Genomic DNA, 24,148 nt, shown 5'->3' with positions numbered 1-24,148 from the left:
TCTGCGACAAAGAAAATGCCGTCTAATCTAAAATTAGTTCTCGATGAAGCGGTAAAAATAGCAAATTTCATCAAATCACGACTACTGCAATCTCGATTGTTCTCATTATTGTGTGAAGATTATGGCAGCAAACATAAAACACTGCTGCTCCATACAGAAGTGCGATGCTAATCTCGGGGTAAAATTTTAACAAGGCTATTCGAACTTGAAGTGTAATTACAAACATTCTTTACAGATATTTCTTTGAATTTGAATGATCGGTGGTATGATAAAACTTGGTTATTACGACTGTCTTTTATGGCGGATATCTTTCGAAAATTGGAACTGATTGAATTTATAATTACAATGTAAAGAAATAACAGTGTCTGTAACAAAATGACTACCTTAAAAAAATAGATTATTTACGTTGGTAAGAAAGAAATACAAAGCTTTACGTCACTAGCGATAGCGACTCAGAAATGTCTCAAGATGATATATTTGAAAAATTGGTCCAGTATCTCACTGCAATGCGCGCATCTTTTGAGATGTATTTTCTCATGGAACAGATTACAAACATGAAAATGAATTTATGGATTCAAAATCCTTTTTTACCCAACGTGCAACAGCCCGAGATATATGAGTCGATTTTAGAAATGTCATTTTTGGGTCAGAATCCGTGATGAATATCCAATGCTTGCCAAAATGGCCCCTGCTTCTCCCGTTCCCAAAAACATACTTGTGCGAAGTAGTTACGAAAACAAAATACCGCAATAAACTGGACACTGAATCTAACATAAGACTATCTATCAAATCTGACATCAACCAATTGATGGAAAACAAGAAACAGTTTCATACCTCTCATTAGATTCTTTAATATTTTTACATTGTACCTATTCATATTAAGATGGTTTATAGTATGTAAATATCAAAACAAATTCATTGTTTTAAAAATTTATTGGAAAATTGAATACAAAATATATTTTATCAAATTTTTACAAAAAAAATTCTTATACTACTAATAAATAAAAATAGCTGAGAAAACAAAAAAACATTTTTAATTAAAAGCTTTGACATACAATTTGCAATAAGTATATTTTGTTCCATTGAAAACAATGTTGCTTTGTATTTGTTATTTTTCAATCACTGGGTTATACTTCCTATTGTTTTGTGTAATGCTTTTGGGTCACATTTAGTTAACAAGCAGTTATGTTCAGCATAATGTGTCTTTATACAAAAAGGAATTCAAATTGAAGTATACACAAAAATATATATCACAAACACTATATCAAAAATCTGGTTTAAAAAATAATGGAAAGCAACAATTGGAAAATAATTTTGGTTCTTATTTATATTTGATACAAGTCTTATTTACAAGTCTCTAAAGATTTCAAAAAAATATAAGTTATTGTCTAAATTATTTCTTGCGGTGGGAAAAAAATTGATATTTGATTAAAGTTTTTTTTTCGGTCTGTTTTCATAGAATATGACAAACCCACTCGCTCTTAACAAAAACACAATTGTCTTCTAGTCTTTCAATTTTATCTACTTATAGCATGAGAATTTACCAGACCCCAAGTTAGAAATGAATTAATTTAGAACAAATGAAATGTAATTATAAATTAATATAACAAATATTATGTATGTTGAACATGATTAGGAATTTTAAAAAATGATATAAATATTTAATGCTGAAGCAACTACATAGGCGGATATACAGGATGTCCCTAAAATAGACTGCCAATGCTCTAGGGAAATTCCTTGGGTCAAATTATGCCTATCGGAAATAGGGAACTTATGTCCACAAACGCATTATTTCCAATATACATGATGTTAAAATTTTAAAAATAAAACGATTTCTTGTCAATAAATTTCAAATGATGTATTATTCAAACTTTTTGATCATTATCAAGTTGATAAACTACTTGTTCTAACATGAATAGATGATTTCTAGTTTTATTCCAGAGGCGCACACCTTTTTCTACCCCTGAATTCTCTACCACTGGATAAAATGTTACTTTTTTAATTTTTGAATCCTACCATCATTCCTTACGAAAAAAGTAATTTGACTACGTTAAAATTAACCGTTTTAGAGAAAAGCATCATTTTGTGACCGCTCTTGTGATTATTTAGAAAAATATAAAACAGTTTAAACTTAAATCGATAGGTTAATGGAGTCCTACAAACGTTTTAAATAATATAGAAAATCAACTATCTTCAAGTATGAGATTTCTGAGTCACAGATTGAATACAAATTGAAGCTCTGTATGGAGAATTTTTTAATTGGTATCTTCAACAACATAGAAACAATGATGAATTTTCTAAATTAATATTATTTAGCGATGAGGCAATGTTTACTAGAGAAGGCATCTTTAATTCCCAAAACAGTTATGTATCAGCAAAAATTTTTTGTAAATTTCCGGGCTGGAGTAGTAGACGATAACACAATAGGACCATCATGTTTTCTTCTGGAAGAAGTTCTTCTTTATATCCGACAAAACATGATATTTCAGCATGATAAAGCTTTTGTACATTTTTCAGCAAATGTACGACTCCATAGTGGACTGAAGTGGATAGGTTGAGGTGGGCCATTTGGTTGATCTGTTAGGTCTCAAGATATTAATCTTCTTGATTTTGTGTCAAAAAGTTTCAATAACAATCGATCACACCATTTGAAATTTATCGACAAAAAATCGTTTTATTTTCAAAACTTCAACACCATGTATGCGTTTGCGGACATAAGTTCCCTATTCCGATAACCATAATTTAACCCAAGAAATTTCCCCTTGAGCGTTGGCAGTCGAATTTAGGGGCACCCTGTAAATACTTAATGTTCAGTTAATGGTTACACAGATATATAGTCATAATGAGAAGTCAGACTGATAAAGCGAAAATAGATTTCTGGTGTTTTCTTTCTCTAGGCTTAGGTAAGTTTTTGGTCACCATCATCCTGAGCGCCACAATAAAATACTGAAAGTTTATGGTTGTGCCATCAATACAAAACTTTTGTATCCGCGATTAAATACAAAAGAAATTGCTTCGACAAAATTTCGTATTGATTTCATTTTGAACAGTCACTCAAGAATTATTTTGCATATCTGCATACTTTAGAAAGTTTTAACTGTGTGAAATGATATTTCAGAAAGAAATGTACCTTTCCATTTTTATTACATATGAACAGTTTCCTAACAAACTTACAAGTTTTCAATATTAGAATATACTTCAGTATCTTGGTTTATAAATTAAATCTAATACAAAATAATGCAATGTATTTGAAACAATAGTTATTCACGTTATTAAGTCTGGGGAGTGATTTAGTACGGTACGAGATAGATTTTTATGGATCAGACAACGAAACAGCCGAGTCAAGAATATCTAATCGAGTACGTAATAATAACTTCAAGGACGTATATCGTAATATATATTTTACATGCAGTTTTCGGTTTTAAATAAAAAGCAAAATCATATTAAAATATGAAATGTCATATTAGACAATTTTACTGCACGAGTCACCGTCAGGGCGACGGGACACGAGCGCCATCTATTGAGCAGTCATGACAACGAGGCGTCTGCCATGTTATTAATGCGTTTCGAGGAGAGAGGATATACCGGAGTATTGCTAGATTATTATTTGATAATGTATGGCCCTTTTGAGAGGATATAGTGAGAACTTGACTCATCATAACCGTGAGCACTACCAGAAGGAAGTTCAAGAGTGTGGTTGTGACCCGTTTGAGCTGCGGTACGAAGATATGGAGGATAAGGACAAGTGGCTACACGTGACCGAATTAGACAGACTGGAGTACCTAGTTTTCCGCACGAACTTTACGACCAAAGAAGCTATGAAGAATTACAAGTTTGGAAGCTCATAAATTCCTCTCCTCTAACCTTGTATTTCCTCCTCGTGTGAAAGTACTACCAGGGGAACATGTGATAGTGCTTGGCAAGGTTTGTATTCCACTTGTTGTGCGTGCGGTACCATAGTGTTATCATTTACTCTTATTCGTCTGGAATCAAGATTTAACTTTTACAACATTTTGTCTTAATGTCCAAATAACTTTTCTTCTCACTTTCATTACTATCAATTTTCCTAAATCATTTTATGTGTGTCCCTAAATTTTTCCATTTGATGAAACATCTTTGACATTTCAATATTTCCAGTTTTTTACCGAGTCTTGTTCAGTCTCATTATTTCCTGTGCGAAAACCCAAAATTTTCTCTTTTATATTCATGTTGATCTTTTTCATCGGGAATATGGATTGATGATCCGTGTAGAGTGGATGTAAAAAAAAGCAATATGTATAATTAATCCTTGGTACCATCCTTCACACTAAGGTATATATCTGTCCTAGTAATTCTTTAAAATAATTGAAAGACAAAGTTATGATGCTATTATTACCCTGGTTTGTTTAAGAAACATGTATCAACAATATGGCCGACGGCAGTTGTCATATCTGAACACTAGATGGCGCTCGCGTCACAGGGGCAAAAAATGCATGACTCAAGAATAAAAATATTATAAAGGACGGCTTTAATCAAACATTATAATCAAATTCGTTAACAATCAAACATTTCAACCGATTTGATTTGAATTTATTCATTAAGGGACTAAATATTTTGAGAAATTTATGTTAAAATACCTCACTTACCATTAGAAACCATATTATAATACAAACTTTAAGAAAAATCTTGTTCAGAATTATGCAATACGTTTTTTTATTAACCACGGAGGTAAATTGAACGCTTCTTTCTTTTCCTCATTCGTGGAAATTGGTTGTATCTGAGATGGTATTGATTCCTTTGAATCTTTTGAATTTGACGATGTAGTCGAAATTTTATTAAAGTTATTTGGTTCTTCATTTGAATTATATCTAGGTGGAGAATCTGTAACAAATTCGACAAAAAATCATTTATATTATTTAATTTTATGGCAAAATAATTATTATACTATGATATATAGAGAGATATAATAGGACAGTATAAAAAATTGATCTAAAGTTTTAACACCCCTCCCCTTAACCCCTTCCACTCCATTCAACCAAAACTTTTCAAGTAATCATTTAATCAAATTCAACGTTTTTGGTTTGATAATAATAGATAGTTAAGATGGGTAAAAGCAATCGAGGAGGGAGTTATCAAACTTTAGATGTTTTATACTGTCTATTCTGTTTTTCAAATATTAAATCAAAACAAGTGAAAAATCTATTTACAAAAATTATTCTTCCAAATTTATATAGGATATATGATCATTATTAATATGCTTTGTATTGTATACTAACCTAAAAGATCTGAAAAGTCCATTTTCAATTTTTTCTTATCAGGTTCATCCACGTTTTCTGAAATCTCATCAATAGCTTGAATCTTATTTTCCAAATTGTGACATATATTCGATAAAAGATCATCAGATAAATTGCTGTTCTCATTTGTATTTACTTCTTCTTTCTGGATATTTTGGAGGCCTATTGAATAAAATGTGAATAAACAATTCGATGCAATTATAAATTTATATATAAAAAACTATTTGATTTTCAACGTTAACTTTGAATTTGTCAATAGACATAATCGCATTCACTTTTTTATTTATTTGTATATTAGGATAAATATAGGAAGCAAATTTACTTGACACATATTTTGTATGACTTTGTTATAGTGATTGTTTTAATCAAATCTATTTATTACTATTTAAATTCGAAGTATGAAATAATTAATGAATCACTATTTATTAAAATTTCCGATAACTATGTTTAAATGAACAATAATATTTTATTATATGGAATATTTGTTATAATAAAATATATAATTCAATAGTAGTAGATAAAGTATAGTATTCTACTCGAGTATAATGAGTAGAATAAAAAACTCCATTATACACTCGTGAATAATATATTATTATTGTACATATAACCTTGATTTTAGGCCTACCTTAATAATGGGGTTTTTGAAGAAAGTTTTTTTTACAGTTTGAACTAATCAAATATCTGAACAACTCTCTCGATCACCTACTGTTTGTTTCAATAGAAAATTTTGCCCTTAATTATCGAAATTAAATTCAAATTTCAATATAAGAAAGAAAACCAACTATTAATTCAAATTATTATTATAACTGCAATAAAATTCATAAAATTGAATTATAAATTTCCCACAAATTGCTTATATATTTTATACAGATTTGAATGATTTTGAAAGATCTTTTATTAATTTGACACTATCGGGAATTTTTCAATTTTTATAACTAAATTTATATTTTTTGCTTTTTTATAGTTTGTTCATGCAGCTATTTAAAATGTATTGAAATAGCAAATAACACAATATGAATTCAAGATACAGACAAAATGTTTCTTCTTCTAATTTTTACTTTCTTTATTTTCAAGTATCTGATAAGAGTTTCGGTCCCTCTTGTACCATTTCCTACAACACCTTTTGTCTTTTGCTATTTTTTAATTCCTCTAAAGTAGTTATTTGGTATATCCATTTTTTTCATCACCTCCATTTTTTAATGGGGCTTCTAGTCTGCATTATTTTTTATGTTGATCTATCTTCATTCTTACAATGTCTATATAATTTAACTGTTTCTTGTTTATTTTCCCATCTTTGAGTGAGTCTGTCAAAGGCTGATTCCAAATCAATAAAGTTCAAGTGTTTAAATTGTGTCTCAGTATTTTTCTCTAAAATATTTATATAGAATTTATTACTTGGTTGTATCAGACACATTCCCTTATCATTTTTCACATTGCATATTTTTCCTTATTTTATGTAGAGGTGCTATTATCTTATTTTCCTATTCCCTCAGAATCTAATGTTCCTTGAAAATTTTCTACATTAAATCTATTCCTTCCAGCCATCTAATAACTCATGGTGCTATTACATGTTTTCCAATAACTTTTTACCTCCTTCCATTTTTGCTCACATTGTTTCTTGTTATGGCTTCTAACTTTGTATCTTCCTTTTTAGTCCTCATGAGAAATTTATTGATATAGTGTATTCATGAATCTAGTATTTTTTCTACATTTATTATTTGAAATTTCCTCAATTTTTTTAAACTATGTTTTATTACTTTTCCAACTTTGCATTTCCCTTCTCTTTCTTTTATTGAATTTCTCTTTCTATGTAGTGTTATTTATCTATCATAATTTTTGTATGTTTTTTTCTGTCATCTGTTCTTTCTTCACAACCTTTCTTAATTTCTCGATCCACCATTTAGTTCTTTTTAATATTCTCATCAATTCTAACTATCGCATATTTTCTCTTCTGTGGATGTCCCTATTTCTTTTAATAATTTATTAATTTTACATATCAGAGTTGTCAAAAATGGAGTGAAAAAATTATTATTGATTAGAACAAACCTAAAATCAACAATATATATTTAAAAAGATAATCACAATTATATCAGCCATAGAATATTTTTGGGTTTCCCCTAAGCTAACCTTCTAATAGTTTGTCAAGGTTTTTATTTTCTTCTCGTTTCTCTATTTGTTGTTTATACATATAATAATACTCTGGATCGTCAAATTCTTCATAACTAAGAGATTTTTCATTTAAATGCTCACGGATCCGTAAATACGTTGTAAATGCTCTTATTTGTCCAAACGTTATTTCTTCAGGACAAGCCAACTTTATTGGTGTTAGTACAGTTAATCCTAAAAAAAAAATTTGAAGTATTTTTATCCGCTCGATGACATGTTCGATATTTTTTTCAATTGCACTTTTTATGTTACTCTGGGATAATTCATGAAATCCAGATCTCACTCGCCAATGGTGCCATCTGGTGAGTATAAAAACAGTAGCCCTAATTAGATTAACTAAAAGAATATGGTTGAAGTACATTTAATTACAGCTAAACATAGTAGTAATTATTAAAATTTTAGTGTCTCAAACATATTATTCTAGAATATTCACCTGCGTTTGCTTCAAGGATACCAGTAATGATGGTTTTAGCAACATTTTTATCAATATTAAATAGAGATAATTTAATTTCGTAACCAAATTTCAAGCAATTTGTCAAATGAGTTTCTATGGTTGATATTGCCATAGACCTACAAGTAAAATTATCGATAAATTGGATTATCAGCAGTTTTCATGGGAAGAAAAAATTTTTAATGTAATTTCACTCACTACCATAGAGTTAGCATAACCCAAAAAATGTCTCTTTTTTTCTATGTACCTATTTCTTCCATTGTCTTTCATAATTTTCCATTTTCCTCAATTACTCTTTTTGTCAGAAATGTCTATATTTAGTATATCCCATATATGTAATACTGCTATATGGACAGTTGATATGGGAAAAACGTCCCTGCGTTACGGTGCCGACAATATTCATTTTTTTTTTGGTTCGAGATAATTTATCTATACTGCACATGCTTGAGAATACGCAGAGCGGAGCTGGAGCCTTGGAGGATAGATTAATCGTTGCCATTCTGTCTTCCTTAGTCGGAACAGCTGCCACTAATAGAAACTGTCCAAATAAAAGTATTACATATTATGGTATATCCCTTCTCGATCCTCCTCTTCTCTTTTTAGCAGTGTTTAAAGTTTCCATTATTATTTTTATTAATCTATTCGTTTTAATTCTTACTATATCATCTCCATACCCGTTCAGCTAATATTTTTTATTTTGTTATCATTGATACTTATTTTGTAACCTTTTTTCTATATCATGTGTCACTTAATTTCTTCCGCTATTCTTCTTAGGCGTTTCACTTCCTTCGCATTCATTTTTATCTCGTCTTTGGTACGATTAATTTCATAATCATATATATTTTTGTAGCTGGAATATTATTCCATGCAATTAAGACACAGTTTATAGACAAGAAGAAAAGACCATATATGTAATATTCCTATATGGACAGTTGGTATGGGAAAATACGTCCCTATGATACGGTGCCGACAATATTCATTTTCTTCCTCGATCTAGACACTTTATACGTAGTGCGCATGCTTGAGAATGTGCAGAACCGAGCTGGAACCTCGGAGGATAGAGAAAACGTTGCCATTCTGTCTTATTTAGCTGGAACACCTTCCACTTATAGAAACTGTCCACATAGAAGTATTACATATATGGAAAAGACCAAAACAGGAATATATAAAAAAGTAAGCACACCCATATTGTCATACATATCAGAGATATGGAGGAAAGTCGAGGAATAAGATTTCAGGGAAAAATCGAGAAATAAAATGGCAGGAAATTAAAGACGCAGGATAGGAAAAATTGAAAACTACTATGGAAAAGGGAGCCCACGTAATGACTTAACTCCGGCATGCATTACATCTGAAAAGGTAGAACGTCTTCAGGATTAAGTAAGTCTATATTTTTGTATCCCGATATCATTCTTTTAGTGCGTAATTTATTTCTGCCAATTTTTTACCCTGTCATTTATATTTTTCCATCTTCTATCGGTGTATTTCCAAGATATTCATATTCCGTTACAATTTCTAAATTTATGTCATTTGAAATTAATTTACTTTTGAAGCATTGAAATAGATTGTAGTTTTATCAAAAAAAGTTTACCCGGTTGAAACACATTTTACTAACTAGGTTCTACTAATTCTTTATTTGAGAATGATTTATTTTACCTTTCTTTTGCAATTTCTTTTATATTTTTCCCCATTTTACACATGGTGTATGAAGAAATTGCACTAGAATTCAAAGAATTTTGAGATTCGGGTAAAGGAAACTGTTTTAATCGTTCTAGAATCGGTGCCGTAACGTTCGTTTTTGGAATAACATTCAACAACTTTTGACCAAATTTCTTTATTTTGGCAGATGGAAACCCGTCAACTGAAAATTGAAAATAAAACAGATATTACAATCACATAAAAAGTACGTTTAGTGACAATAATAGTGTTGATATAATATTAATTATTACAATTACATAATAAATTTGTATAATAGCCAGAAAAAAATATTATATATAATAGAAATAAACTTGAGTAAATAAATTAATAAAAACAGCCATACCATACTCCTTATATGATTAAATTAGTGAAGAATCGTTTTGGTGATGTCAAACGATTAATTGATATTGATGGCAATATTATAGATTTCAGTTACCTAACCAAGCTAAATATCTTTACAAGAAACTGAAAGGTTACATCTGGGCAATAAATTGAGAAAAGGACACATATTTTTTAAACAAAAAATAAAAGTGAAATTAGCTACCCTATTACTCAGTAAATCTGTTGCTAATGCGCTGCTTCTTTGGTATGAAGTTTTGAACCTAGATGAGTTTGAAAATTGCAAACCAACAATACGTTTCATACTATTGATTAATGATGCGTTTGACATTTTAAAATCAAGATCAAATAATGAATTTGAATATAAAAGAGCTGTTTGTACTAAAAATAACGAAAATATGAAAGAATTTCATAAAAAATTATCAAAATATTTAAAAAATTTAAAATTAATGAATGGTGTATACCGGATTCTAAGAGAAAAACTGGATTTCCGGGCTTGTTAAAGGTATTTGATAGCTTAATAAACATATTTCAACAATATGTCAACATTAATAAATTATTAACGTTTGTTTCAATGTACAAAATCACTTGGAATAATTTTTTTGGGTAAAAGACGATCATAAGGGGGCTACAACAATAATCCAACCAGCAGACAATTTACAAATGCATATAAAAAGATTTTACGCCGAAATACGGGAGCATGATGCTGGAAATTATGTTCCATTGGAACAAATTGATATTTTAAATGTAAAAAAATAGAGCAGCTCTAGACATTATAAACGAAAGTAATGCAAGTAGAATTGCTGATCTTAATGAAAATTTGGACCATATTTCATATTTTTCAAATGACCATGATTATATGTTTCAGTATATTAAATTTTTCTAATATAAATTTGAAATTGTAGTATATTATAGAAATAATGATATCAAAATATTCCTTATATTGTTAGTCAACCTAAAAAATTTGCAGAAATCAGAAGGGGAAGTGGAAACTACTTTCGTCCCCTCTTCCATAACTTGAATTTTCACTTTATGAATATATACTCCTAGTGTTACTTTAGTTTCGGATAACACTGAGAGATCGGAATCTGGGTCAAAAAACTCTCCTACTTCCATGTATTGAAGAATCTAAGAATAAATTGAATCATTTTGTTGCAAAGAGCTGAAGTACAAGATAACTTGTAATTGCAAATGAATGAAAATATTTGCAATAATACAATTTCTGTCTTTGCATTCCTAAGGAATTTCCTCTGTAAAATTATCTGTTAGATATCAACTTACATTGCATATCTTCCATTTCCTTCAAATTTTGAGGTTGCAGTCTGGCCATATCCATTAAAGTGCGATTGGACGCTATCATGTAAGGCATACAATCTTCAGTAGCCGCTAGTTCAGCTCTAACTTCAAGTAGTAATCTGTAAAAAATTACCGGTATGATGTTAATTGTTAAACTTTGTTCGATTTTAACACTTTTTTTTACTTATTCCGAGTTATTGAAAATACCACAATCCATTCTACCGCGTTCTTAATAAACAAAAAGATAGAAAATATATCCCCCCGTCCGCTATTTACTCACATTAAATAAACAATATACATTCCACAGTTAATGTCAATTAGCGACTTATTACAACCATATTTTAATATCTGTACGCAAAAGCTATAGTAAAATCTACTATTTATCGAACACATATGTTCTTCTATCAATACAAATCTAACATAAAAACATAAGATCTATTGCCTTTTTCACAAGACCAAGTACAAAACATACGTAATAGTTTCTTTAAATTGATAGTAGTAATCGTAAAAAAAAGACAACGATATAATCGACGTAACGTCAATAAGTGACCGTACTAAAAGTTGAATTGTTTGTTTAATGTGTTGTTTTTAGCAAATTCTTGTATTAAACTTTTCAATTAATTTTACATCTGTAAGTACGAATATAATACATCAATATGAAAAATACCTAAAATGCAATAAGACAAAAAGATTACAATACTTTTGTTCCTACTTATTAGTGATATATAGTGCTTATAATTTTGCACAATCTCTGTAGAATTTCCAAAATTGCTTCAAAAAAATACCTGATTATAGTTGTAACGGTATATTAATCAACAATACTCTTCAGAAAATGGCTGAAAAACTGATTAACTCACGACCACAGGATTCAGGAGGTGTTATAATAATAAGGTTAACATCGATTAAAGGACATTTCTATTTATATTATATATTTTCCAACACCACATAGTCGAAGACCTCGATTAAAGCTAAAAACACAAAATGTACGTGAAGGAACCAAAATGGCAGTACGGGGAATACCGTATATATAGAATACATCCTACCAGATGGTAGGAAAAAAAGAAAATGGACTAAAAAGAATCAAGACTAAACTAAAAAGTTATATAAGGAATAAACTAAGAAAAGATATACATGAATTAATTGACAGTTCTTGATCTAAAATGAACTAAAAACGTACATTGATGGCAATACCATCTTTGAGGTGCCTAGAATCAAAAACAGTTACTTCAACCAGTTAGGTATTGAAAACAGAAATATTTAACTATTCAGATTAGGTAGTTTTATACTTTTTATTTTTTAGGGAAACATGTAACTGTCAAAACCATAAACGACGAACTGAAAAATATTGAAAGTATTCTTATTCTTTCTATCAGTGTTATTGAAACAGTTGGGATTTAATTATAAAAAGGAAGATAACCGAAGAGCGTTAACGGAACGAACAAATATTCCTAGCCAAGGAGCATTGTATTCTTCAAAAATATTGAAATAGTGATTGTCTATTATCAAGATAAGTTATATTTGTAGATGGAATATGTATGTATGCCAAAGGAAACAAATCAAGTTTTTGATAGGACAATAATATTAATTTTGGATGTTGTAACTAATTCAGCAAGTTGATGTTAACCATATAAATAAAATATAAACAATTAAATTCATTTTTTAATCACCAATGCTTATAAGGCCGACCTTTGAAATATTAGTCATAACGATTAGTTCTACTGAGTACCATAATGTACAATTTTGGGTTCATTACTGTTCATAATATAAGTAACGATTTATTGATGTATGACTTAAAATATAGTATCTTATACAGATGATAATGCAATTTTTTTTCAATAGATAACGATTGGGAAAATGTAGAATCATCAATAAATAAATATCTAGAAGATGTAGCAATATAGCTTGCATTGAATAAGTTAACCTTAATAAAAAAACTGTATATTATGTTGCTTTTGGAAACTACCATGATAGTATTCCAAAAGAATTAAATATATATGTAATAGAATATTAAAACATAAATAATGATCTCAAAGATATATATTATAAAATGGGTAAAGTTAAATAAAATGAGTTTTATTATGTTTCTGTATTATATTTCGATAAAACAGCGTCGGATTTAGAGAGGGTCTGGCGGGGGTTGAAGCACTAGGCCCCCAGCACGTAGGGGCCCCGCAAAATTACTAATTTGATCATTTATTTTAGAAGCAATGTTGGATGATCTACAGCAAAATTTGCATTTTTTCCATGAAATGAATGAATTCGTGTAATTCAATCCACACACTAATTTTTTACTCTATATAATAATTTTATACTCTATATAATAATTTTATATTCTATATAATAATTTTATATAAATAATCTAAATAACAATACATTATATATTCCATGCATTCAAAATGTAAATGATGAATTAGAAATGCGAATAAAATCTCCAGTAGAAATATAATTGAATGATCGACAATTTGAATTATTTTGTGAATTACAGCAATACATTCCTCTTATCAAACTTCAACCCGAATTGATTGATAATACAAATTATTTATTAATACCATTGAAAATGCTTAATTCGTTTTAGAGAGAATAAAAAATGTAGATCGCTCTAAAATGTCAGATAAGCGATTATCATTAACAAGGCTGTGCATTCGAAATGAGTTGTTACAGAATATGAATTTTGATGAGCTATTGAAAATTTTGCCACAACTAAATCAAGAAAGGTTTTTAAATAAAAATTTAATATAGTTCATGAAATAAGATTCAAACTTTATACTTATAATTTATATTTAATTTGAAACTAATATATTACATTTAAAAGAGTTCGAGCTGATTTTGATTTCCAATACTTCTCTTAATCTGACGGAGGATAATAAATATGTATAGATAAGACTTGATTCTGTTAGAGTTAACAGATGATTCAAGTCTGATATTTATTAAAATAAGTACTATTGTATTAAAAAAATTTATATCCTGTTACACTGAACAAAATTGTTTATATTAACTTTAAGTTAGTTTTTATGGCGAAAAAGTATGGCTAAGAGAGTCTTATGCTTGTCATGCGTTTCCAGACCAACAAACCGGAAACTCCTTTTCCTCTGTCGGATTACTTTGTAATGTAATGTATTGTTACTCTGGTAAATAAATAAATAGTTGACAGAAATTTTGATTCGATTCATATGAATATCGGTGCACGTGATGGAACACCTCCTCCGTTTTTACTGCAGTCAATAATGTGAAGATTTAATTTAATGTGAGTAAGCTACCAGAACTCCTAGGTAGATGAAATTTTAAAAAGCTTTAATTATTTAAAATGATTATTTTTCTTAATAACCCAAATATGGTCCCCATATTCACTCCAAAGTTGTACAATTCTGATTTTGTTGTACACAATATTTAATAAATTGAAGTCTTTCAATCTGCTTCTCCTACATCAAATTTTGATACAAACTTATAACAAATCAGATGTAACTTTTTTTTAATTTTTCTGTACTTCACTTCTTGCAAAACCTGTATATCCAAGAGATGTTTTTCCACGACTATACGAACTAAACAACTACTTCAAGTACCAATACTCTCGCATAGTTAAATAAGCATAATACCTGTATAATTCCATATTCTCTTCAGACTTTTCTTTTGTGCTAGGTTCGGATGTAGTGTTACATACTACAGAATCACTTTTATTTTGCCAAATATTGCTAAAAGAAATAAGAAAATAATAACAAAGGAAATTCAAAAAATAACGTGATAAAATATTTTAATATTTTAGATAAATACGATTAGAATTTTCGATACAACTACAATATAATGTGTGTTGATTCCAAATTTTGGAAAGCTATTTATCAATAAATTTTAAATATATCACGTACTTTTTAGCTTTTAGGCAACCAAGCATCGTTTGAGTTGGAACCAGAATAAGCTCTTTAGTAGTATCATGCAAAAAAGATTTTCCTGCATCTGTAATTTCCAGAATAAACGCAAAACTGTTAAAAGAACATGCTTTATTTGAAAGAAGCTTGTTACGAATCAGAAGTTGTCCTGCAAATTATAAACAAATTTTTAAATCCAACATCAAAGATTGATATAATTGAAATGAGTTTACCTATTATTATCCTCCATTTAAAAAAGAATGGATTAGATGTCAAAAAACAAAAATGGGGCAAACAATAATAATTGAACCAAAATTTGTCAATATACCCCCAATAAAATTTCATAATAGTTTAGGATGAGAAAATACAGATGTGTATCAATGTGTAAATCGAAAAGGACACAATTATCCCTAATGCTTAAGAAATACATAGTACCATATTTTTATTGCAACAGAACAGAATATTTACTGTGGGTGTCGCAATACCTCATAATACCAGTTGAGGGTTAATCAAATTTCAACCCATTTTCTTGCGATTTGGAATGTTTTATTATATATATATATATATATTTATATATATATATATATATATATATATATATATATATATATATATATATATATATATATATATATATTTAGTAACCACAGCTTATCCAAGAGGATATTCTTAGCCTACTATAGAACCAAACAAAATTTCAATGTCAAAATATACATATTACATATTCTCCTCTTAATTGGATACATTTATTACAGCGAACCTGCAACGTCTCTAGACCTTTCAAAAAAAATTTCTTCTTGCTCTGCAAACCAGACGTCCACAGCTTTTATTACCTCCTCGTTGGAAGAAAATTTACGACCTTTCAAAGTTTTTTTCAGTTGAGGAAAGAGATGAATTCGGATGGAACCAAATATGGCGAATAAGGGGGGTGTTCTAGTAATTCAAACCCTAAATCACGAATTTTTTGCATGGCAACATAAGATTTGAGTGCAGGGGCGTTGTTCTGCAAAAACAAAACACCTTTGGATAGCTTTCCGCGTCTTTTCTCTTTAATTTTTTCCCGTAGAGTGGTCAGTAATGTCGAATAGTAATCTCCAGTTATTGCTCTACCCTTATCCAAAAAATCAATCATGATTACTCAATAATAATCCCAAAAAACTGAGGCAAGAACTTGGTCTTGGAGAACCAGAGTGCCGCCATTCCATCGATTGTTGCTTTGTTTTTGGAGTGTAGAAATGTACCTAAGTCTCATCCATAGTAACAATTCGGTTTAAGAAATCTACATCGTTTTCAAATCGAGCACAGAACGAACGCGATGCTTCTACCCTTGCACGCTTTTGGTCAACATTCAAACATTTTGGAATCCATTTTGCAGCAATTTTTCTCATGTCCAAACTGACGTGAACTATATGATGAATGTGTTTGTTTGAAATATTTAGTGCTACTTAATGTGCTACTTTCGTATTTCACAATTTCGGTAGACATGTTTTTTCTTTTAATTTATTGTGTAACTTTGGTTTACATTTTTTACGTCAAACTTTACACTGACACTTCTAATAAGTTATTGTTCGTTGCTATGGTAACACAATATTTTGTTTATGCATGGAACTGGTCTAGGCTAACTAGATATCAATACATCCTCCATTATATATTAGAAACTCAGCTAAAATTTACATCTGTCAAATTTGCTTCTATATGCAGAATACCGAATTTAATTTAATTTGGTGTCAAAGTGATTTTTTAATTACTTTTCATACCATGCCATAACTAAGTAGAATAACTGCTCTATACAAAATTTTACATACACCTTAAAAAAATATTGTTTTTTTAGTTTACTAACATACAGTGGAAAATAACAATAATAATTTAGAGTAAACTAAATCTAAATGAATTTAAGATTCAGATTAGAGCCATGTTTAATATTCTTTAGCTCCATTTTATTATACGGATAATTATTACTTACCTAATTCTTTCCACCATATATCAGGTTTGTCTCTACCGGCACCATGTAGAGGAATGTTAACAAATTTTTTCAATTTCTCTCGTTTGGATCCTCTTAAAAAATCAATATAAGTTCCAAGTCCAAAGTTACCAGGGATTGCTGCAACAGCAGATAAAAATAGTCTGGCATCTTTGCTGAAGTTGAAATTGCCTTTTTGATCGAGATCCTCATAGTTCTCATAATTATTTTGTAGTTTGTCACTGAAAAACAATTTTTAAATATACAAAATAGAAAATAAGAGGATACTAATATAACTTCTGTGAGAAGTTTCATTCATATAGGCTAAATTCTCTATGTATATACAGTCATGTGAAGATTTATACCATTACTGCTACTTCAAACTTCGATATATTTTCATACAATAGATTTTTTCATATATCTTGTTATAATTAATGGAAACTTATAGAAAATTAACAATGTCAAAGTCAAATTTAACTATCATTTAAAATTATTATTATCATAAATATTTACTAATCAAAACGAATCTGATATAACCAAATAACTATACCCAAATCTTGAATATATTGATAATAAACTTTGCGGGCTTGACATGTCTCTGAAACTATCAAGAATATTCCAGAATATCAGTAGCTTATTCTATACAATTGTATACTCACTTATAAGAACAATTATCACAGCAATTATCACTCTTTGGTTTTTCGAATTTTTCTCCAAAATATGACAAAATATATTTTCTTCTACAGTCATAACTGTTCACATAATTTGAAATACCTGTCAATATTTTTTCTTTTTTCTCTCTATGGGATGCAGTATTAGTTTGAGCCATCAAAAATCTATAATAAAACAAATATTTTCCACAAAATCCTACATGAAATAGTTCATAATGAACCATAAGAACCAGCATGGACAATTGTACATTACACACTAGGGTGAAATGAAATCCTGCTACCTGATTGATTCCACAATCTGTGTTGAAAACGAGAAAAAAAATTAATTATGCGTCATTTTTTACCCTGATAACTGGTACTAATCCCTTAAGCATCACAAGTTGTTTAGAAAAAACTATATTTTGATTCAAAATGATCAAATCTTTAAAACTGATTTCACATGATAATTATTTATATTTGATTTGAATTTGTCAATACTTACCTATGAGTCTTAAAATCACTATCACAATAAAAACAAATGCATTTCGCTGGTTGACCATCTCTACCCGCCCTTCCAACTTCTTGATAATAACTTTCTATACTATTGGATACACCATAATGAATAACATTTCTAACATCAGGTTTATCAATTCCCATACCAAATGCTATCGTTGCTACCACAACATCCAATTTATCTCTAACATATTTTTCATGGGTCTCTTTACGTTGTTTCAATGTTAGTCCAGCATGATATGGTGCACATTTGATTCCCAAAGCTAAAATAAATTTACAAAGTGAATAAATTAAATATTAAATATTTAAAGATTCACCCCTGAGTGATATGTGGATAATTTGATAAAAACTAGAAATATACTAACATGATAACATATCAGATATCTTTTCAGTATTTTTTCTAGTTATGGTATAGACAATAGTAGAGCCAACAAATTTCCATTGACCATTTTCACACTCCATAACAGTTTTGAGATCGTTTAAGATTAAATCAGTTTTTCTTTTAACAGCGAAATAAAAGTTTGGTCTATCAAAACTAGTACGTGAAAATTGTGGATTTCTAAAAAACAAAAATGTATAAATCAATTAAGCAAATTTGCTGTACAATTAAGCTGTGGGGGCCATTTTGGATGACCCGGCACATAGTTTATTGCTATATTGCTGCTAATAAGTAATAATTAATAACAAGAAAAGTGAACCTTTCAAAACATGACAAGGATTAAGACAAGGTGATCCCCTATAATAAGAAACAGTATCAACAAAAAGATAATATTTAAAAAATCATCAATGTTTACCTGATGACGTGACGATAATAGCAAGAAACAGAAGAAAGCTTGAAGACAATAAAGTAAAGATAAACAATATCAAAGTACATAAACATAATGGAACGCTAATAGAATTCGAGGAAGTATAAAATTTCATGTAATTGATTACACTACAAAGTAATAAATGCCAAGAAGAAAAGGAAATTATACTAAGAATTTCCAACAGCGTTAGAAAAATATTAACATCTAAAGAGATATCTAGGTCTATGAAAGTTTGAATTTATAAGACAATTATAAGACCCACCCTGACATAAGCCTATGAAACCCCGGAAAATAACGAATAAAACTAAACAGAAATTGGAAATCTGGGAGAGAAAAATATTAATAAAAATTTTTGGAGGAAAGAAAAACTCTTGAAACGAGTTGCATGGAAGATACCAGAAGGCAAGCGGAAAAGAGTAAGACCAAAAAAACGGTGGAGGGAAGTAGTGGTAGAAGACCTTAGAGAAAAAACATCCAAATCTGTAGAGAAAAAACAAGGGAACAAAAGAAGTGGAGAGAAATTACAAAGCTATGGACCTAAATGGTCTGCATTATACCATCCCATCCTAAAGCAACAAAATATGCCGCCCAGTTCATGTTGCCAGCTCATCCAATATATCGCAGTTGACTACAGTAACTTGATACTGCAAATAGTCGTGATGCGAAGTTTGACTTTTAGGGGTGAGTTTTGGAATTTTTCGATAAAGCTACCTTGAAGCAACAAAATATAGGACTTAGTTCGTCTCGTTACCGAAATATTGCATTTGGCTACCCTAACTTAATACTGCAAATAACCCAAAAGGTTAGTTATTGAATTAAACGACCAGAGGGTATTCCCATAAAGAATTAAGTTAATATTATGGTAGGGAACCAAGCATTTCTCAGAAGGACCAACAATATCAAGTATCAAGTAACAAATTAGCATCAAATTATGTGCCAGATCCGGAACGTGCACTCTAAAATTGCCGCCACAGCTTAATATAAATGTTTTTATGTGAGAAACTGGTTTGTTTCTTGTAATCAATTTACTACTATCCTTAAACAATGTAATGCTATAATACAGTTATAAATATTAGATGCATACAGAAAAATTTCAACACACTACATGGATTAAAATACTATTTTAAATTATAATGAATGAAACATGTATCTATGAAGAAAAATAAGATTACCTTAGTTTCAAACTTTTAACAATATCTTCAGTAACAAGTTGAGTAGCAGTAGCTGTTACAGCCAAAATTGGAACATGAGGCAATATACTTCTCAAATTACCCAAGTATCTATAAGATGTACGAAAATCATGACCCCAACTGCTAACACAGTGTGCTTCATCTATGGCTAATAAAGTTACAGGTAATGTTTGACCCCAATGCTGTAATAATTCTGTAATTAAAAGTGAATATAAGATAAAAACAAACATTACTTGCAGGCATATTACAGTCAAAAACTAATATAATGACAGATCAGTTATAAAAATTGAACAGAGAGGTCCCTGCCGTATTTCTAAATAAACTAATAAGTACAAATACCACCTATAATGATAACGGCAACAGCAACATGTCACTTAAAACGATAAAACTTTATCAATAATATGACTTATTAGAATAGATGACAATGTTGCCTTGTGTGCCTTAGCTACTGAGGAAGGGATTCTTGCAGAAACTGAAAATAGCAATAATAACAAAAATGAAATGTAAATATATTTGAGACTACACACTAAAATGACCGATTATTTTAAAAACTAAATGTAGTCTGTGAACTGTACTGTAGGTATGTACTTTATTTTATAATAAACTTTTATTTCTTTTATGTACATTTTATTCGAAAACAAGTTCATATGCTTAACCTATCCTCATACTACAAACTGATTACGACTATATACTTGTGTATATTGCTTATAACAACTATCTGACATAACATACAAAGTATATGGTCTCATTCAATATCATTATATCCAATTTTGACTGTATTATGTACTAAGTTGATTGATAACATAATGTAATTAGTTTACCTTTACCATAATCTCCTCCACAAAATTCTGGTGTTAAATAAACCAATCTATAATAATTCTTACCAATTTTTTCTACTGTTTTCGCCTGTTCCTTATTAGCTGTTCCAAGTAAGCAAGCTGGAATATTTGCCACCTGTAAGTTATTGAAACTAAGATTTTGAATCTAACAGTATATAAATAAAATAGCAATTGAATATTCAACTATTTATTTTGATGTTCTTTCGTTGTCATGATAATGCAATAGTTATATGCATATCCTATCCAAATCTATAAAGCTGAAGCTACATTAATTTTAATTTCTAATTATATTTCAAAGTAAATATGATAAAATAATTTTTATTCCTTCTGTGGCTGTGTATTTTTTTCTTGTATATTTTATATCAATATTGAATGTAATTTTAGTAGTAAGTTAATAAAAAAATTAACTTACTGTTAGAGCCAAAACCTGATCTTCCATTAAAGAGATGAGAGGTGATATAACGAAAGTTACACCACCAGTAAAAACAGAAGGGTATTGAAAACAGAGTGATTTGCCATAACCTGTAGACATAATAGCACAATTATCTTTCTTATGAGTTAGAATTGAGTCGATGATTTTCCACTGCATAGGTCTAAATGTTTGATGGCCAAAATTATTTTTTAGAACTTGTAAATGTTTCGGTTTAGGGCTGTTCTCCTCATGATTTCCAAAAGCGGATGCTTCGACTTGAGCGATACCCTTAAAAAATTATTGGATAAGTTATTTATTATTTATAAGAAATTCAATTTACATTCAATACGTTATCATCCCAATCATCTCCGAAATCAGTTTCATTCATATTTAAGTATCAAATCTTTAATTTTCAATTATATTTAATTAACAATTATATACAAAATAAGAACCGCGTGATAGTGAAAAGTTAGTTATACAATTCATATATGTAACACGAAGACAAACTGAAAAAATAATCTAATATTATCAATTATAATTTGAAAATGTATATAGTAACTTCGAATCTTTAAAAACTTCTTCTTCTTCTCTATTTTGGCCTCCACCTAAACAGTATTTGGCCAGCGCTGGTTTTCGCTTTGATTTATTTTAAACCAAAACTTATACTTTTTCTGTTTCTTTTTTGATGACTTCTGTTCTTCTTGTGAGCTGAACATTTAAAAAAAAGACAATCACAACAAAGGATAAAACTCTTCTCGCTCAGAGGCGTTTCACACATTTGAGATATTGCCTCGGTTAGGAAAAATAGGACCAGGGTCTTGATAGGAAGGATTCTCTTTTGACTTATTTTCATATTTAGTTTTAAATGTATATGTGTATTATAATTATTATTTTTGTTTATATCTCAATTTTGTATATTTTGATAAATTGGATAATGTAATTGGTGTAGGTATTTTTAGTTCAATTAGCTTGTTATATAAATCAAAATTGGAGGTTCGATTGATTGGGCATCCCAAAAAAATGTGGTTTAGATCTTCCTTTTGTCCACAGATACAGTATGGATCAGTAGAACATCCTATTCTAAATAAATGTTTTTTGTTGCGGAAATGGCCCGTTCTGCTGGTACCTACATTAAGATTTCTTCCGATTTGCGCAAGTTGGTCAGCAATTTCGTTCCCTATGACTCCAGCGTGTCCCGGAATCCATGCTAGAACAATATTGTTATTTTCCGTTACCATGTCCACTATTAATTATTAATTTTTTTATTTTTTTCTATTTCGATCGCTTTAATTATGTATATTAGTATATTATGTATATTCATTGTATTTTGGTGCAAATTCGTTGATGAATTTTTGTTGTGAATATATTTTGTCTATTTTTGTTTAAAAAAATACCGTATTAATTCTCTCTGTTTGGTATTTTATTTCTTCTATTTTACTTACGTAATTATTTTGATTTGTTTCTTCAATTCGATTTTTTGCTTCAATTAGGTACGGCCATTCTTTGTTTTTCCAGTACCCTGTTTTTTCTCTACACTTTTCCCAAAGTTTGTCAGTTAATTCTTTTAAAGGATTTTGATCTTCTGTGTATATTTTCAAGTAGAATTTAGTACTTAATAATTTTCTACGGTATTATAACGCTATTTCTCCACATTCTGCTAAGAGACTATTAGTTGAAGTAGATTTCATGGTTCCAGATATGATTCTTATATTGGTTTTGATCTAGTTTAATCAAGTCTTTTTATTGCATGGCTTAAGTGTAGTAAAAGAATAATCTAGATGAGATCTTATCAATCCTTTATATAGTAGTAATAATGTAACTAGATCTGCTCCCCAGTATGTTCCACAAACAGCTCTCATTATGTTTAACCCCTTGTTTACTTTGTTTCTAATGTGTTGAATGTATGATGCCCAATTCAAGTGTTTGTTCATTATTACCCTTAAATATTTAATATTGTCCTTGAAGTCAATTTCCTTGCCGTTTATTTTAATATTTTCGCTTGTTGCCCAGTTTGTTCAAATTACTGCCGCGCATTTGTCAGTGGATATTTGAACATTATGCTTGTTAATCCACTGATGAAATTCAATTAGATATTTATAAGTCAATGAATACTGCTATTAGGAGCTTTTTTCGGTGAATGCTTCTAAGACAGAATGTGTTAATAATGATATAGCTTCATTGCATCCCTTGTTTGTACGAAATCCTAATTGGAATTTCGAGAGAATTTTTTGATTTTCGATTATCCATTCTATTCTTGTTTTTATAATGCCCTCTAATACTTTACCCGCGCATGATGTTAATGCAATAGTTCTATAACTGTAGTGGTTTTTTTCCATTCTATCGAAATTTTGTTTGTTTCAACGATCTTGTTATATATCCCAATTAGTTTGTTTTGTGTGTTTGGTCTAGACTCTAGATTTTTAATCATCGAGTAGGCGATTCCGTCTTTCCCAATTGCTTAGTCTTTTTTCCTTGAAATTATGTTGTTGAATTCGTTATATGTTATTGGTTCAAACTTGTCATAGTTAGGCTTTCTAAAATTTTCCCTGCTATTTGATGATTCGGAAAATTAGTGTAATTGTTCTGAGAATAGTTTTTGAAGCCTTTGATTATTTTATTGGTTGGTGTCTCTCCATTGATAGTACTGCTACATTCTCTAAATGAGTGTTTCTTTTTATTTTTTAATTTTAGTTTT

The 24,148-nt window shown here is 29.5% G+C and overlaps 1 protein-coding gene across 3 annotated transcripts; it reads right to left on the bottom strand.

Moving 5' to 3' along the window:
* Positions 1 to 918: 918 nt before the first annotated feature.
* On the bottom strand, positions 919 to 22,041 carry LOC130444418 (bifunctional 3'-5' exonuclease/ATP-dependent helicase WRN-like). 3 transcript variants are annotated; one of them, XR_008909951.1, is made up of 17 exons: positions 21,794 to 22,035; positions 21,454 to 21,741; positions 21,024 to 21,156; positions 20,185 to 20,395; positions 18,572 to 18,765; positions 18,196 to 18,469; positions 17,703 to 17,879; positions 17,047 to 17,285; positions 15,084 to 15,252; positions 14,817 to 14,912; positions 11,209 to 11,342; positions 9,547 to 9,751; positions 7,873 to 8,009; positions 7,401 to 7,613; positions 5,256 to 5,435; positions 4,626 to 4,860; positions 919 to 2,946 (listed from the first exon to the last, which is right to left on the bottom strand). XR_008909951.1 is itself a non-coding variant. In XM_056779537.1 (16 exons), exons 1-16 carry the CDS (start codon positions 21,839 to 21,841, stop codon positions 4,676 to 4,678), a joined length of 2,883 nt encoding a protein of 960 aa, XP_056635515.1. In that variant the 5' UTR covers positions 21,842 to 22,041; the 3' UTR covers positions 919 to 4,675. The 3 variants fall into 3 exon arrangements, 2 of the variants coding, with proteins under 2 accessions (XP_056635515.1, XP_056635516.1); XM_056779537.1 differs by having other exon boundaries at positions 919 to 4,860; positions 21,794 to 22,041; XM_056779538.1 differs by having other exon boundaries at positions 919 to 4,860; positions 21,087 to 21,156; positions 21,794 to 21,999.
* Between the last annotated feature and the right edge of the window lie 2,107 nt (positions 22,042 to 24,148).

The sequence above is a fragment of the Diorhabda sublineata genome, chromosome 5 (genome assembly GCF_026230105.1).
Source record: "Diorhabda sublineata isolate icDioSubl1.1 chromosome 5, icDioSubl1.1, whole genome shotgun sequence".
Lineage (NCBI taxonomy): Eukaryota > Metazoa > Arthropoda > Insecta > Coleoptera > Chrysomelidae > Diorhabda > Diorhabda sublineata.
This window is presented reverse-complemented; position numbering and strand designations above follow the sequence as displayed.